Source organism: Mobula hypostoma, chromosome 4 (genome assembly GCF_963921235.1).
Source record: "Mobula hypostoma chromosome 4, sMobHyp1.1, whole genome shotgun sequence".
NCBI lineage: Eukaryota > Metazoa > Chordata > Chondrichthyes > Myliobatiformes > Myliobatidae > Mobula > Mobula hypostoma.
Genome location: NC_086100.1, coordinates 100,315,604 through 100,333,419, shown reverse-complemented (window position 1 = coordinate 100,333,419; position 17,816 = coordinate 100,315,604). Strand labels below are relative to the sequence as shown.

Here is a 17,816-nt window from a genome sequence, read left to right as displayed (position 1 = left end):
GGCAGATTCCTCAGTGAAGGACAAACAGAAAGTTGTGCACTATTCAGAACAGAGCACAAATAAGTTAGCACTTAATTTTAACCTATTATTTACAAGAGTCCAAGAATCATTTCTTACTTCCCCAACACCCTTAAAATTTCATCACTTCCTCACCACAGACTCAACTTGCAAATAAACCTTTAGGGAATTTTGCACAAGGACTCCCAAGTCCCTTTGCACCTCTGTTTTTTTATATTCTCTCTCCATTTAGAAAAAGGTCAACCCTTTCGCTTCTTCTACCGAAGTGCATGACCATACATTTTCCGACACTGTATTCCATCTGCCATTACTTTGCCCATTCTCCTAATCTGTCTAGGTCCTTCTGTAGCTCCCCTAATTCCTCAAAACTACCTGCCCCTCCACCTATCTTCATATAGTCTGCAATCTTTGCAACAAAGCCATCAATTCCATCATCCAAATCATTGACATATAACGTAAAAAGAATCAGTCCCAACACAGACGCCTTTTGAACACCACTAGTCACCAGCAGCCAATCTGAAAAGATTGCATTTATTCCCACACTTTGTCTCCAGCCAATCAGCTACAGCTTTATCTATGCTAAATCTTTCCTGTAATACCATGGGATTGTAGTTTGTTAAGCAGCCTCATGTATGGCACCTTGTCAAAGGCCTTCTGAAAATCCAAGTACCTAATATCAACTGATTCTCCTTCGTCTATCCAGCTCATTACTTCTTCCAAGAATTCTAACAGATTTGTCAAGCAAGACTTTCCCTTGAGGAAACCATGGCCTATTTTATCACACATCTCCAAAAACCCTCAGACCTCATCCTCATTGTCTCCAACATATTCTCAACCATTAGCCTAAAGTTTCCTTTCTTCTGCCTTTCTCCCTTCTTGAAGAGTGGAATAACATGTGCAATTTTCCAGTCTTCCGGAACCATTCCAGGATGTAGTGATTCTTGAAAGATGCCTCCGCAATCTCTTCAGCCATCTCTTTCAGAACCCTGGGTGTACACCATCTGATCCAGGTGACTTATATATCTTCAGACACTTCAGTTTCCTAGGAATCTTCTCTCTTGTAGTAGTAACTTCACACACTTCATCACCTCTGACACCTGGAACTTCCACCATACTGCTAGTATCTTCCACTGTGAAGACTGATGCAAAATACTTATTCAGTTTGTCAGGCATTCCTTGACCCCTATTACTACCTCTCCGGTATCATTTTCCAGCTGACTGGTATCTACTCTTGGATGTCTTTTACACTTCATGTATCTGAAGAAATTTTTGGTATCCTCTAATATTATTGGCCAGCTTACTTTCATATTCCGTCATAACCTTCTTAATGACTTTTTTAGTTGTCTTCTGTTGGTTTTTAAAGTTTCCCAATCCTGTAACGTCCCACTAATTTTTGCTCTATTATATGCCCCCTCTCTGGCTTTTATGTTGGATTTGACTTTGCTTGTTATCCACGGTTGTGTCATCTTTCCTTTAGAATACTTCTTCCTCTTTGGGGTGTATATATCCTGTGCCTTCTGAATTGCTTCCAGAAATTCCACCATTGCTGCTCTGCCATCATCCCTGCCAGTGTGCCAGTGTTCTTTTCTGGCCTACTCCTCATGTCTCCGTAATTTCCTTTACTCCACTGCAATACTTATACTGCCTTCCTGTCTGTCCTTTCAATACAATGTGCATCCTTGGACATTAAGCTCCCAGCTATAATATTCTTTCAGCCATGACAGTGATGCCTACAACATCATAAATGCCAACCTGCAACTGTGCAAGTTCATCTACCTTACTCTGTATACTGTGCGCAGTCAAATAAACACCTTCAGTCCCATCTTCACCCTTTTAGATTTTGTTCACCTTTTAAGTCGCAACTCATTCTGTTGACTGCAATTTTGTCCTGTCAACAGCCTCTCCTCACTACACATTGCCCGTTTGTAAACCAGCTACCTCAACTTCAGCACTATCATCCGCCTTTTCTATAAAACTTCAATACTTCTTGCATTGAAATATAGGGTGCTTACAGTAACAGCAGAGTTTGCCTTAGGTGCTCACAGTAACAGGAGAGTTTCCCACAGGTGTGGCCACCTGGGTGGCCAATATTTCACCTGACACATGCAAATATGCCAATATTTCACCTGACATATGCATATGCAAATATTTCACCTGACACATCTCAAAGCATTTCCTTGAGGAAATTGGATTAATCCCAAGGGGTCAAACTGCATCAGTGGATATAGAAACAGATAACTGAAGATCAATGCAGACTGAACTAATGATTGACCAAGTATAACGATGGTGAGGAGGTGGATGAGAAGGGGATAATAATTTACTACTGTACACCACTATCCTGTGTCAATGCCAACTTTACTTGTTTTTTCTGTCCCATCACTGATGCATTGGAGTCACTGAGTTCACTTAAGTTATTTTGTTTAAAAATAGAAGTGCAGGATAGACAGTACTGTCAAAGTAAGACTGTCTTAAGAGGTGAGACAACTTCAGCTGAGGAGAGCTCTGTTGCCTTTTGCGACAGTTACTGAACAGACTCAACAGTGCAATTAAGTCAGGATGCTCACTTAAGACTAACTAAGATTCCAAAGGCACCAGACTTTTTAATACCTGCAATATGAATGATAAATTTATGAGTAGCAACAGACGACTGGGATACATAATTGTGACCTAGTTTGGAGTACCTGCTAGATCTCAACCCGACATGCCCAAGAAATGAAGGATTGACTTCAAGACCCCAAAATATCTTTAAGATAACTGGGAAAAATGTGTGTTACATTGAAACATTCCCATGCTAGCACATTATTCAGTTTTCTAGGTAATTACCATGGCTGCACGTTTCTGTAAACAGAAACCATTAGTTCACCTTATTTTCTTTCCCGAAGAATCAGAAAATAATTCAGAAATAAAAACAAAATTCCTGAAATTCTTAACAGAACAAGCAGCAGAAAACATGAACACTATATATCTATAGTTCTCCAGAATTCTTATTCTGGGTTTCCAGCATTTGTAACATTTTGTTTGGGACATCTTAGAAATCTTAAGTTAATTTTTTCCCAAGCTGACTGCAAATGCAAGCACTAGATACAAGGAGTGGAGGTGTCACAAGACATGCCCAGCATATGTTCAACTGACAACTTCCTGGACTATCTTGCAGCTAATGCCAAGAAAAAGTCTTAAAAGAAACTTACTGAAGCAATTTATTAGCATAAACTAAACAGAAATCAGCTTTGCTTGATTCCTCTCAGCAAAAATGGCAAGTTTTCTCTCTTAGACTAATACAACTAATATAAACTCACTACTCCAAGATGAAAGCAGCAACTAATGAAATGATTCACACAAGTAGGAGAGCATTTCATGTCCTTCATTCATATCAAATTAAGTATCACTCACTTGCCTGTAATATGTGCACCTCAATTTTTGAAGGAACTTTATCCTAATAAGTTAGTTTTTCATTGCTTGTAAACCGCTCCAGTTGCAGAAAATACATGTGGTCATTCAGGTGATGGAAACTCGCCTTTTGAGAAATTTCCCGATTACAACCCAAACACCAGAGCACCACAGCAACCTGGTGGTTAGCGAAGCTCAGGGCATCTGAATTTGGAGTTCAATTCCAACGTCATCTGTAAGGAGTCGAGAAGTCCTCCCTGTGGAATGCATGCATTTTCTCCAGGTGCTCCGGTTCCTCCCACTGTCCAAAGATGTACCAGTTAGTAGATGACTTGGTCATTGCAACTTGTCCCATGATTACATTGGGGTTAAATTGTGGGTTGTAGGCACGGAAGGGCCTATTCTGCACTGTATCTCGATAAGAATAAAGAGCAACCTCTGGTGTGTGACTCATTCCATCAGCTCCCCAAAGCTCTCAGTCCCCCAAACCAGCTCCTGGCCATGGGCTCTCAGCGCTCACCTACCCCCACCACACACCCCACCCAAGGAGAGTTACATGCTGTAGTTAAAACAGGCTGAGGGATAGACATCTTGGTCATCATGAATGAGATGGGCCAAAAGACCTGTTTCCATATGCTATGACTCCTATGGCTCAATCCATATTGCTTTCCTAGCCAATCAATCGCTCCAGGCTATCCTTCCTGGTAGCGCTATAGTGATCTTTGTTCAGCAGAGCAACATCTTCTTCCTCATTGTACCATCTCACACCCCTGACCCTGTCTCTGCCCTATCACACCTGAAAATACCAGAGCCACAACATTAAGCTGCCTTTACTGATCTTGCTTCAGCCACATTTCTGTCATTGCCAAAATATCATAATTCCACGTGCTGATCCATGCTCACAGCTCATTCATCTCACCTGCAAAGCTCCTTACATTCAGGTAATGCACACAACATGCTGGAGGAGCTCAGCAGGCCAGGTAGCATCTTGGAAAAGATTACTGTATAGTCAATGTTTCGGGCTGAAACCCTTCGGTGGGACTCTCTTGTTTGTGCTGTTTACATTAAGGTAAGTTCAGATAAGCTTATCAGCCTTCTTACTCTCCCCTACCCCTACCCCATCTCTAGCTCCCCTTTTATTAGACTTGCTTACTCCATTTAGCTTCTTTCTCCTTGTTATGACATTGCCATTTTAGGCCCCTCCCTTCTGCATCACTACTTAAACCATCACAAGTAGAGATGACAAACCTCCCTCCTAAACACTGACCCCTGCACCAGCTCCTTAGCCACAAATTTGTTGTTCTACCTACCTATTTCTAAACTTTCCATCTTGTGCCACCAGGACTAATCCTGACATTACTACTTTAGTCCTGTTTTTCAACTTTCTACTTTGCTTTTGCAGATCCACATCTCGCCTTCCCAGTGCCCCTAATACCAATATGGACCATGGACCATGACTTCAGGCTGAGCAGAGGCAGAGCATTTCAGAATGTTCTGCACTTGCTCAATTTTCAGCTCTCAGCTTCTCTTTTCTCTCTGGCGATCAGATTTCATTTGTCTTTTCATAGATCCTCAAAGACTCTGGTTATCCCGCACTTCAGAACTTGTCCTGTTTCCTTTTTCCATTGGCCTTCTACTAATGGCCATGGCTTCAGGTCCCAATCTCACAAATTGCCTCCAATAAAGTTTTTACCTCAATACCACTTTTGTTATTTAAAAAAATTCTTCGACCAAGCTTACCTGGCTCAGGATCAAGAACAACTCATGAGACCCTGAACTTTGAATGTATAAAATGCACCAAATAAATGCAAGCTGTTATTGCCACTCAAGCCAAATTAGACACAAAGCAATAAGAACAATCGGCACCAAATTCACATTCTACGAATTCTGCTGGGCTGTTGGAGTTTGCATACAAGGGACACAATGACAATCTGAGAGGCAGCTTTAAATTAGTGAAACGTATACAAATCACTGAGGGTTTGGTAAATATACCTTTTGGTGAAACTACCACTGATATAAAATACCCTCCAAGATTTTTGAAATATAGTGGATTCTGGATAATTGGACCGTCAGTTAATCGGAACAGCCAGTTATTTGGGATAACTCTGAAGAACAAATACAAATTGAGAAAATAACTGGGATTTCCCCTCGTGTACGTGGGACACCATGCCACTTGCGGCAGGAGGCCATCAGTCACCTGCACTTGTGAGGCTGTTAAACACTACAGCATGCTTAGGGCAATCAGTTGCTTGAGTTTGTATTACGTTATACATTTGACGGATGCCAAATCTAAAAGCAATGAATTTAGATAATTCTTTTATTTTAACTTCTAAAAAAAATTGTTAGACTCTTGCCATTAAAAGGTTTGACATTAGCCAAAAATAATTACCCAGTTGAACCAAATTATAAGCCATCTGCCTAACTCCACTCATTGTCAGCCGGCAGAGGTCACTGGAGTGCCAAAATCTACAACTGCACGCTTGATATATCAGCAAGATAAACTGTGCAAAGAATGGGAATTATAAGACAGACAAAAGGGAACAACCCAAAATAGGAAAGCGTGAAGCATGTAGATATTAAGAAAGAGGATGTGTTGGAGCTTTTGGAAAGCATCAAGTTGGATAAGTCGCCAGGACTGGATGAGATGTACCCCAGGCTACTGTGGGAGGTGAGGAAGGAAATTGCTGAGCCTCTGGCGATGATCTTTGCATCATCAATGGGGACGGGAGAGGTTCCGGAGGATGGAAGGTTGCAGATGTTGTTCCTTTATTCAAGAAATTCAGAATTCAGGTCTGTTATTATTGCAGCTGTGTACATCCCATCACAGGTCGATACCAACCCGGCTCTCAATGAACTTTGCAAAACCATCAGTATCCATGAAACCACACACCCAGAGGCTGCTTTCATCATCACTGGAGACTCTGACCAAGCGTCACTGACCAGAGCTTACCCAAACACATTGAGGTGAGCACACGGGGAGGAAGCACACTCGGACACTGCTACTCTCCCTCCTGCAATACCGACGAAGCACTTCTCCACCCTGTTTGGCAAGTCGGACCATTCCTCCATCTTGCTTCTGCCTGCCTACAGGCAGAAACTGAAACAGAAAGCGGCCATACTGAAAACCATTCACTGCTGATCCAACCAATCAGACTCAACGTTACATAGAAACATAGAAAATAGGTGCAGGAGTAGGCCATTCAGCCCTTCGAGCCTGCACCGCCATTTATTATGATCATGGCTGATCATCCAACTCAGAACCCTGCCCCAGCCTTCCCTCCATACCCCCTGATCCCTGTAGCCACAAGGGCCATATCTAAAGCCCTCTTAAATATAGCCAATGAACTGGCCTCAACTGTTTCCTGTGGCAGAGAATTCCACAGATTCACCACTCTCTGTGTGAAGAAGTTTTTCCTAATCTCGGTCCTAAAAGGCTTCCCCTTTATCCTCAAACTGTGACCCCTTGTTCTGGACTTCCCCAACATCGGGCACAATCTTCCTGCATCTAGCCTGTCCAATCCCTTTAGGATTTTATACGTTTCAATCAGATCCCCCCTCAATTTTCTAAATTCCAACGAGTACAAGCCCAGTTCATCCAGTCTTTCTTCATATGAAAGTCCTGCCATCCCAGGAATCAATCTGGTGAACCTTCTTTGTACTCCCTCTATGGCAAGGATGTCTTTCCTCAGATTAGGCGACCAAAACTGCACACAATACTCCAGGTGTGGTCTCACCAAGGCCTTGTACAACTGCAGTAGTACCTCCCTGCTCCTGTACTCGAATCCTCTCGCTATAAATGCCAGCATACCATTCGCCTTTTTCACCGCCTGCTGTACCTGCATGCCCACTTTCAATGACTGGTGTATAATGACACCCAGGTCTCATTGCATCTCCCCTTTTCCTAATCGACCACCGTTCAGATAATAATCTGTTTTCCTATTTTTGCCACCAAAGTGGATGACTTCACATTTATCCACATTAAATTGCATCTGCCTTGAATTTGACCACTCACCCAACCTATCCAAGTCACTCTGCATCCTCTTAGCATCCTCCTCACAGCCAACACTGCCACCCAGTTTCATGTCATCCGCAAACATGGAGATGCTGCATTTAATTCCCTCATCCAAGTCATTAATATATATTGTAAACAATTGGGGTCCCAGCACTGAGCCTTGTGGTACCCCACTAGTCACCGCCTGCCATTCTGAAAAGGTCCCGTTTATTCCCACTCTTTGCTTCCTGTCTGCTAACCAATTCCCATCCACATCAATACCTTACCCCCAATACCGTGTGCTTTAAGTTTGCACACAAATCTCCTGTGTGGGACCTTGTCAAAAGCCTTTTGAAAATCCAAATATACCACATCCACTGGTTCTCCCCTATCCACTCTACTGGTTACATCCTCAAAAAATTCTATGAGATTCGTCAGACCTGATTTTCCTTTCACAAATCCATGCTGACTTTGTCCAATCATTTCACCGCTTTCCAAATGTGCTGTTATCACATCTTTGATAACTGACTCCAGCAGTTTCCCCACCACCGACGTTAGGCTAACCGGTCTATAATTCCCCGGTTTCTCTCTCCCTCCTTTTTTTAAAAAGAGGGGTTACATTAGCCACCCTCCAATCCTCAGGAACTAGTCCAGAATCTAACGAGTTTAGAAAAATTATCACTAATGCATCCACTATTTCTTGGGCTACTTCCTTAAGCACTCTGGGATGCAGACCATCTGGCCCTGGGGATTTATCTGCCTTTAATCCCTTCAATTTACCTAACACCTCTTTCCTACTAACATGTATTTCGCTCAGTTCCTCCATCTCACTGGACCCTCTGTCCCCTACTATTTCTGGAAGATTATTTATGTCCTCCTTAGTGAAGACAGAACCAAAGTAGTTATTCAATTGGTCTGCCATGTCCTTGCTCCCCATAATCAATTCACCTGTTTCTGTCTGCAGGGGACCTACATTTGTCTTTACCAGTCTTTTCCTTTTTACATATCTATAAAAGCTTTTACAGTCAGTTTTTATGTTCCCTGCCAGTTTTCGCTCATAATCTTTTTTCCCCTTCCTAATTAAGCCCTTTGTCCTCCTCTGCTGAACTCTGAATTTCTCCCAGTCCTCAGGTGAGCCACTTTCTCTGGCTAATTTGTATGCTTCTTCTTTGGAATTGATACTATCCCTAATTTCACTTGTCAGCCATGGGTGCACTACCTTCCTTGATTTATTCTTTTGCCAAACTGGGATGAACAATTGTTGTAGTTCATCCATGCAACCTTTAAATGCTTGCCATTGCATATCCACCGTCAACCCTTTAAGTGTCATTTGCCAGTCTATCTTAGCTAATTCATGTCTCATACCTTCAAAGTTACCCCTCTTTAAGTTCAGAACCTTTGTTTCTGAATTAACTATGTCACTCTCCATCTTAATGAAGAATTCCACCATATTATGGTCACTCTTACCCAAGGGGCCTCTCACGACAAGATTGCTAATTAACCCTTCCTCATTGCTCAAAACCCAGTCCAGAATAGCCTGCTCTCTAGTTGGTTCCTCGACATGTTGGTTCAAAAAAACATCCCGCATACATTCCAAGAAATCCTCTTCCTCAGCACCTTTACCAATTTGGTTCATCCAATCTACATGTAGATTGAAGTCACCCATTATAACTGCTGTTCCTTTATTGCACACATTTCTAATTTCCTGTTTAATACCATCTCCGACCTCACGACTACTGTTAGGTGGCCTGTACACAACTCCCACCAGCGTCTTCTGCCCCTTAGTGTTACGCAGCTCTACCCATATCGATTCCACATCTTCCCGGCTTATGTCCTTCCTTTCTATTGCGTTAATCTCTTCTTTAACCAGCAACGCTACCCCACCTCCCCTTCCTTCATGTCTATCCCTCCTGAATATTGAATATCCCTGAACGTTGAGCTCCCATCCCTGGTCACCCTGGAGCCATGTCTCTGTGATCCCAACTATATCATAATCATTAATAACAATCTGTACTTTCAATTCATCCACCTTATTACGAATGCTCCTTGCATTGACACACAAAGCCTTCAGGTGCTCTTTTACAACTCTCTTAGCCCTTATACAATTACGTTGAAAAGTGGCCCTTTTTAATGCTTGCCCTGGATTTGTCGGCCTGCCACTTTTACTCTTCTCCTTCGTACTTTTTGCTTCTACCCTCACTTTACACCCCTCTGTCTCTCTGCACTGGTTTCCATCCCCCTGTTGTGAACTAACCTCCTCACGCCAAGCCTCTTTAATTTGATTCCCACCCCCCAACCGTTCTAGTTTAAAGTCACCTCAGTAGCCCTCGCTAATCTCCCTGCCAGGATATTGGTCCCCCTAGGATTCAAGTGTAACCCGTCCTTTTTGTACAGGTCACGCCTGCGCCAAAGGAGGTCCCAATGATCCAAAAACTTGAATCCCTGCCCCCTGCTCCAATCCCTCAGCCACGCATTTATCCTCCACCTCATCGCATTCCTACTCTCACTGTCGCGTGGCACAGGCAGTAATCCCGAGATTACTACCTTTGCGGTCCTTTTTCTCAACTCCCTTCCTAGCTCCCTATATTCTCCTTTCAGGACCTCATCCCTCTTCCTACCTATGTCAAGGCTGCTTTGATAACCTAACCTAAATAGTTGGTTAAGAGTTGGAGTTTACTAAGGATGAAGTTTCAGGGTACTTGGAGACTAATGATAAAATAAGTCTCCAAGGAGACCAGTGAGCCTTACGTCTGTGGTGGGAAAGCTGTTGGAAAAGATTCTTAGAGATAGGATCTATGGGCATTTAGAGAATCATGGTCTGATCAGAGACAGTCAGCATGGCTTTGTGAAGGGCAGATTGTGTCTAACAAGCCTGATAGAGTTCTTTAAGGAGGTGACCAGGCATATAGATGAGGGTAGTGCAATGGATGTGATCTACATGGACTTTAGTAAGGCATTTGACAAGGTTCCACACAGTAGGCTTATTCAGAAAGTCAGAAGGCATGGGATCCAGGAAAGTTTGGCCAGGTGGATTCAGAATTGGCTTGCCTGCAGAAAGCAGGGGGTCATGGTGGAGGGAGTACATTCGGATTGGAGGGTTGTGACTAGTGGTGTCCCACAAGGATCGGTTCTGGGACCTCTACTTTTCATGATTTTTATTAACGACCCGGATGTGGGGATAGAAGGGTGGGTTGGCAAGTTTGCAGACGACACAAAGGTTGGTGGTGTTGTGGATAGTGTAGAGGATTGTCGAAGATTGCAGAGAGACATTGATAGGATGCAGAAGTGGGCTGAAAAGTGGCAGATGGAGTTCAACTCGGAGAAGTGTGAAGTGATACACTTTGGAAGGACAAACTCCAAGGCAGAGTACAAAGTAAATGGCAGGATACCTGGTAGTGTGGAGGAGCAGAGGGATCTGGGGGTACATGTCCACAGATCCCTGAAAGTTGCCTCACAGGTAGACAGGGTAGTTAGTCATAGTCATACTTTATTGATCCCAGGAGGAAATTGGTTTTCGTTACAGTTGCACCATAAATAATAAATAGTAATAGAAGCATAAATAGTTAAATAGTAATATGTAAATTATGCCAGTAAATTACAAAATAAGTCCAGGACCAGCCTATCGGCACAGGGTGTCTGACCCTCCAAGGGAGGAGTTGTAAAGTTTGATGGCCACAGGCAGGAATGACTTCCTATGACGGTCTGTGCTGCAGCTTGGAGGAGTGAGTCTCTGGCTGAATGTACTCCTGTGCCCACTCAGTACATTATGCAGTGGATGGGATGAGTTAAGAAAGCTTATGGAGTGTTAGCTTTCATTAGTCAAGGGATAGAGTTTTAAGAGTCGCAGGGTAATGATGCAGCTCTATAAGACTCTGGTTGGGCCACACTTGGAGTACTGTGTCCAGTTCTGGTCGCCTCACTATAGGAAGGATATGGAAGCATTGGAAAGGGTACAGAGGAGATATACCAGGATGCTGCCTGGCTTCAGCTCTCAGTAGCAAAAGTATTGTTATATTACCATTATCCTAATTAGTATTACTTATCTTTATAATGCTCACATTACAACAGTATTTGTGTATTTATTTTTGATCTTTTTCAGGATCTACTGGGAAAGTCTTAAAGATCGACCGGTCGATCGCGATCGATGGGTTGGCGACCACTATCTTATGGTATAGAGCAAGTAGAGCAGTGGGCTAAGCACACATTCTTGAGGTGCATACATGTCGATGTCAGCAAGGAAGAGATGCTACTTCCAAGCTGCACTAAACTATAGGCGAGTCTAGACATGACAGCATGTTATTTTTTCCCCTATAGTGTTGATAAATATGTAAAGCAAAAAGCTATCAAACACAACTGAACCTTTGAGAATTAAGTATTTTATAAACTGCCTTCTGGGAGGAGAGTTGAAGGTCAAAAGAATAAATGCTGACAGATGATCGACTGCAATGTCGGTTAGGAATGGCTGGAACTATTTTCATTTTATGAATTGTATACAATGTAGTGTTGGAATCTGCATCCAGAAATGTTGGTATAACTATGCAGAGTTCTCATTAATTAATTTTTTAAAGTTACAGAATCACATTCACATTTGCCCCTGTTTCTCAGGCCTCATTGGAGTGAAAAAAAAACTTATAAAAGAGTCCAGCATTGTGCAGATTTGATATAGTAGATGCTGAGGTAGGAAGTAAGCACTGAATACAAAACAAAAACAGCTCTCTGCCATGAGTAAGCATACCTCCAATGATAATTACACCAAACACCATGTTGGGAAAGGACTGAATATAAGCACATCCAATAACCACTGGCAGTATGCATTATGAATCAAATATCGTGCAATGTCAGGGTTCAGTGACACCCGACAACAATCTCTTTGTTAAACCATGCTAAATGCCCTTGGAGCATTCCCTCACTCATTTGACTTAAAAGTGATCATGAACTACCTGCAAGTCAATCATGGTGCGAACATTCAAGGTGGACTGAAATAGTCAAAGAGTCAAAATTGAGTTAATTGCCGCCTACAGATGTATGTGCATGCAGTGGCGTGAAGAAGAGCCAAACAGAGATGGAGATACAAGGCAATCAGGATGAGGCAGGAAGAAAGATGCAATCGAGGATGGGCCTGCAAGAAAACAAATCTGAAGGTAGTATATGGTGACATATATGTACTTTGATAATAAGTTACTTTGACCTTTACTTCGATGTGGGTAGGGTACATTCACACAATAAATAGAATGGGAGGGAGTCAAGCCAGAGGGCAATTGGGATAGAGAGGGCAGAAATACTTAGTAACCAGGATAGGCAAAGAGAATGGACAGGAGTTACATACATGACTGGAATGGAAAGAGATGAGCTGGCTGGCAATCATTATGGGCAAGGCCAGAGCAGTGTGAGGGGTCAGGCTAGGTATACTTGCTGTTTGGGTACGGCAACAGCAGAGATATACACCAATCATACTGACCAGGACAAGAGAGGCAAGGCATTTGGAATAGTCAGAGATAGAGGAGAAGAACACGTGGGATGGACTACACAGCATTGATCAGAAGGATATACCATCTGCATGGACAATTACACAGTTGTGAACTTACGGAATGTGCAAGAGTGGTCACTCCACCCTTTGAGTATACCCCACCATTAATAAGATTGGCGCTGATCTCACTGCATCCTCAAATCTGCATCCTACTTGCCCTCAGGAACCTTTCATCACCTGGACAGTGGTCAACAACACTGCTTCCTTTCAGAAAGTGGGTTCAAAGACTCTCAGCCTTCAGAGAGGAAAAAAATGCATTATCTTAGTCTTAAATGAGCAACTTTAAACACTGGACTTCAGTCTGAGATTCTCCCACAAGAAGAACATTTCTTTACACAGTCAACCTGGCAATCCCCTTAGTATCTCATTTGCTTCAAACAAGTCTACTTTCACTCTAAATTTCCAACCCCACAAGTGTTTCATCATAATTCTAGTAAGGTGGTAGTGCACTCAGGTGCAGCACCACCTGGGGCCAGCCAAAGGTGCGACTGTCTTTCTTAAAAGGTTTTTTTTTTACAATTGCAAGACTCTGCTGGACATTAAGAACTTAAAAGTACTACAGGTTTACCTCATCAGCGAGTTGCTTATTAGGGGCAGAAAGTGCTGCTGCCTGCGTAAGAGAGCGTTTCTGAAAATCTCCGTTTTCCATAAACACTAATTGATTATAGTAAACTCAATCTGCCTGATTAAACCCAACCAGACCTGTATAATAACATCAACTCACACCATACCAACATTTCTCTGTCTAATTTCAACCTATGCCTGTTTGCCTATTCACACCAGCGTAATGAAAACAACAGATTTGCCAAATTAATCTAACTTTTATTTGATCAATCCCATCAATCTGCTCATGACTTTCCAAGTCTCTACAGATTCAGGGGTCTTCAGAAGGACTGGAAATAGTAACTATGCCATCCGCATTCAAAATGAGGGTACTGGAATGAACCCTGTAATTAGAGGCCTGTTTAAGCACCATGCTGGGGAAAAATTTGCAGACTATAAATCAGTGTCAAAAATTACTTGAGTAGATAAGGTATGTTAAAAGGCATGAACAGAGTGGATGTGACAAAGTTGTTTCCCATGATGGGGGAGTCTAGTACGAGAGGACATGACTTAAGGATTGAAGGGCGCCCATTCAGAACAGAAATGCGAAGAAATTTTTTTAGTCAGAGGGTGGTGAATCTATGGAATTTGGTGCCATGGGCAGCAGTGGAGGCCAAGTCATTGGGTGTAATTAAGTCAGAGATTGATAGGTATCTGAGTAGCCAGGGCATCAAAGGCTATGGTGAGAAGGCGGGGGAATGGGACTAAATGGGAGAATGGATCAGCTCATGATAAAATGGCGGAGCAGACTCAATGGGCCAAATGGCCGACTTCTGCTCCTTCGTCTTGTCTTATGTTAAAGGCAAATCATTTCTAGTTACACCACCTTTGTCTCACTGAATTTAATTAACCATGACCCCCCCATTTATACCTGTCTGATTGAACCCCATCTTGATTTACCCAAGTACATGAACATTTCTGACTTCTGCCTGTAAATAATCTCATCCCCACTGATATTCGAAAGAAAAACTGTCCACCTCAGCCAATGAGTCGTACTGAATCCCACTCTAAGGCTACGTCCACACTAGACCGGATAAACCCGTAACCAAAGCTTTTCTAAAACACTCCAGAGTGTTTAAATCTGAAAACGCCGGTTGGGTGTTGTAGTGTGTACAGGGTAACCGGAGGTTTTAAAAAACCGGTTGTCCCTTTCATCGGCAAAGAGACGATGGCTGTAGGAAATGTTTCCAGGGTAACCCCTCTGTGGGAGTGGGGAAGATGTTGGTGGGGCCACCCGGGAGTCTGTGTGTCCGTATGTGTAGCTATTGTAGTGGCTGTGAGGCTGGTATTGTGGTGGTGAAATGTACTGGGGCGGGGGGAGCCATCATATTCCTCATCATTGCAAATCCCTCTGCAACAGAGTTAGTCAGTTTTTCAATGTTCGTTGTCAGCCGGATCATACTGTCCATGAACTCCCTGTCGGTTGCCTCCATACGCTCCAGTACTTTTTTTTTGTTTTAAGTCTCCTTTCCTTTTAAGATTTTCTAGTCTGTAACTGGACAAACGCACACCAAGTATACTGTTTCTGCTTCACTTGTTTTCTGTAGATGTGTCCTGCGCATGCCCAGTAGGAGGAGATTTGCCCAAATACCCATTTTAATGTGGACAGAGGTATTTTCAAAAACACCTGGTGTGGACACCTATCGTTTTTACGCGAAACCAGCGCTTTCAAAATTATCCGGTCTAGTGTGGACGTAGCCTCAGTTAGCATCCGCTAGGACCCGGATGCTTGCATGAATATCCATCATCTAGTTTCCCAAAGATGAAAGAAGTTTATCTGCCACCATTATTAGCTTAGTTTTCAAGGCAGCAACTTGTTCTCAGCAATCTTACGTTTAAATTGCTCATCAATTTCTAGCAAAATCATAGTTTTCATATGAAGTATAAGAACATCCATTACTGTAAATGAATCAGTTTTATTAGTTGACCACAACCATAATGGAGAAAAATCTGTTTAAAATATAAGTTTTGCAGTTTTAAAATTAATCTACAGTGCCTTGAAAAAGCATTCAGCCCCCACAACCAAAATGTATTGAAGGAGGATTTTTTGAGCTTATCTACAAAACACTGTGCATCATGTCAAATCAAATGAAAAATTCCAAAACCTGACAACTATTTACTAACAATTAAAAACTCCTTTGTAACTTTTCTCAGGTGCAATATAATCAAATGACCTTACCAACTTACCCAATTTGTTGATGAATTTGTAAGAATACACACACACACACACACACACACACACACACTCTCTATAAGGTCAAACAGTATGGTAGATTTTCAACAGATCATAACAAATTGAAGGCAAAAGAGCATCCCAGAAAAGTCAGGGAAATGATACCAGAGAAGCACAAATCTGGGAAATGGTACACAACTATCTCAAAGGCACTGAACATATCTGGGATTTCAGTGCAGTCTGGTGGAGCTAGCATCATGCTATCGGGGTGCTTTTCAGCAACAGGGACTGGAATTCTGGTCAGGATTGGTGGGAAGATGAATGTTGCTAAATTAAGATAGATTCTGGATTTTAAAAATCCTGTTAGCCTCTGCCAGAAAGTTTAAAAGGGGTAGGAAGTTTGTCTTTCAGCAGGACAATGACCCAAAGAACACTGCCAGAACAACCACATTGTGGTTTCAAGTGAAGAAAGTTGATCCTGAGTAGCCCAGCATCCTGACCTTAACCCAACCAATTATCTCTGGCAAGACCTCAAGATTGCTGTCAACTGCTGCTCCCCAAATTACCTGGCACAGCTTGTGCAATCCTACAAAGAGGAATGGACAAATCTTGCTCCATCATCTAATAGGGACTTATCCAAAATGACTACTGGCTGTAATAGCGGCAAGAGATGGTTCAATTAAGTACTGAGCAAAGGGGGATGAATACTTCTGAACAGCTGACATTTCAGTTTTTGAATTTTTAGTTTTTCACACTTTACAACTGTCCTTGTTTCTTGGGCTCAATTGTATAAAAAAAAAGCATGAGATTCACAAAACAAAACTCTCAGTTAAATTGATCAAAATCCCTGGTGGTAATATTCACTTCTGTGAACAAACAGCTGGGGGCAGTATACTTTTTCAAAACTCTGTATAATCTCAGGGTTGTATATAGTGACATATTTATAATTTGATAATAAATTCATTTCGAGCTTTGAACTTTATTATTCCTAACCCTTAAAGCTCATTGGTTAAGGGATATTTTTGGTTTGTGCCTGTTTCATTCAGGTCCCACGTTCTGGTTTCCTTAGCGTGCAGGTTTTTTTAGTAACTTGGCATCATTGAGGTGAGGTTAACCAGACATTGTAAAATATTTACTACAGCAAACTCTGGGTTATTGAATTAACCTTCCTAAAAGTAACTGCTTGTTGGCAACTTACAGCTCAGGAAGTAGAGCAAACAAAGAAAAAATGTTACTCAATATTGTGAAAGATTTTTTGATTAATGGGATAGAGGTTGCTGGTTTTTCCCTTTTCAAAAATCTTTTGCATACAGCCTTGAATATAATTTTTAGATTCAACCACAAAAATAAAAATCTAATTGAGCTATAAAGTAAAAAGAAGGGGAAGAATTACTGAGTCACTATGCACATACTCTAGTCATTATCAATAATTATACTGGACAGTAATAAACAAAATTCTCCTCCCATCACATGCAGAATATTGAACATTCATTATTTCCGTTAAATATGAAATTTCTTCCGACCCACCCCTCCAAATCTCACATTCCTAACAAAGCAAAACATCATCAAGTTATCATCAGCCTATCACATGAATGAAGATGGAGAATTGAAAAAAATAAATCTATCAGAAGCTAATGCAGCTCCAAATCAAGAAATTGAATTTACAAACCGTGCCAAGTATCTCCGGCAATCCCATGACCTGGCCAGTGAAGACACCAACACAGATGAAAATGCCCACAATCTGCCCCAAGGAACCACGCATCTGTTTCTGTGAAATTTCACCCAAATACATTGGAAGGGCACTGAGAGATATTCCTATAGAAACAGCAATAATTAAATATCAAATACATAATAGTCTGCAAGATATCAACACAAAATTCTGATGAAAACATCTACAACCACGACATCAAGCAAAATTTGAGAGACATACAGTGTGCAGATTTAGATTTAGTTTGCAATAACACAATATTCAAACACTATGTACAAACGTTTGTCATACTTACACAACAAAAACTACCAAAAACAAATAATTTTCTTCACAGTTAAAACATTGCACCTCTTATACTGTCCTTTGTCAGACTGCAAAGCTACACTGAGCAATGCACTTGGTGGCCACT

At 41.9% G+C, this 17,816-nt stretch overlaps 1 protein-coding gene across 4 annotated transcripts in view; it reads right to left on the bottom strand.

Moving 5' to 3' along the window:
• The window catches only part of slc2a9l2 (solute carrier family 2 member 9, like 2), a 268,228-nt gene that overhangs the window by 191,334 nt on the left and 59,078 nt on the right, over positions 1 to 17,816 (bottom strand). For all 4 annotated transcript variants that reach the window (XM_063046289.1, XM_063046290.1, XM_063046291.1 and 1 more), the window contains one exon: positions 17,369 to 17,514. In XM_063046289.1, coding sequence (XP_062902359.1) covers positions 17,369 to 17,514 — 146 coding nt within the window. The remainder of the gene's footprint in view (positions 1 to 17,368; positions 17,515 to 17,816) is intronic.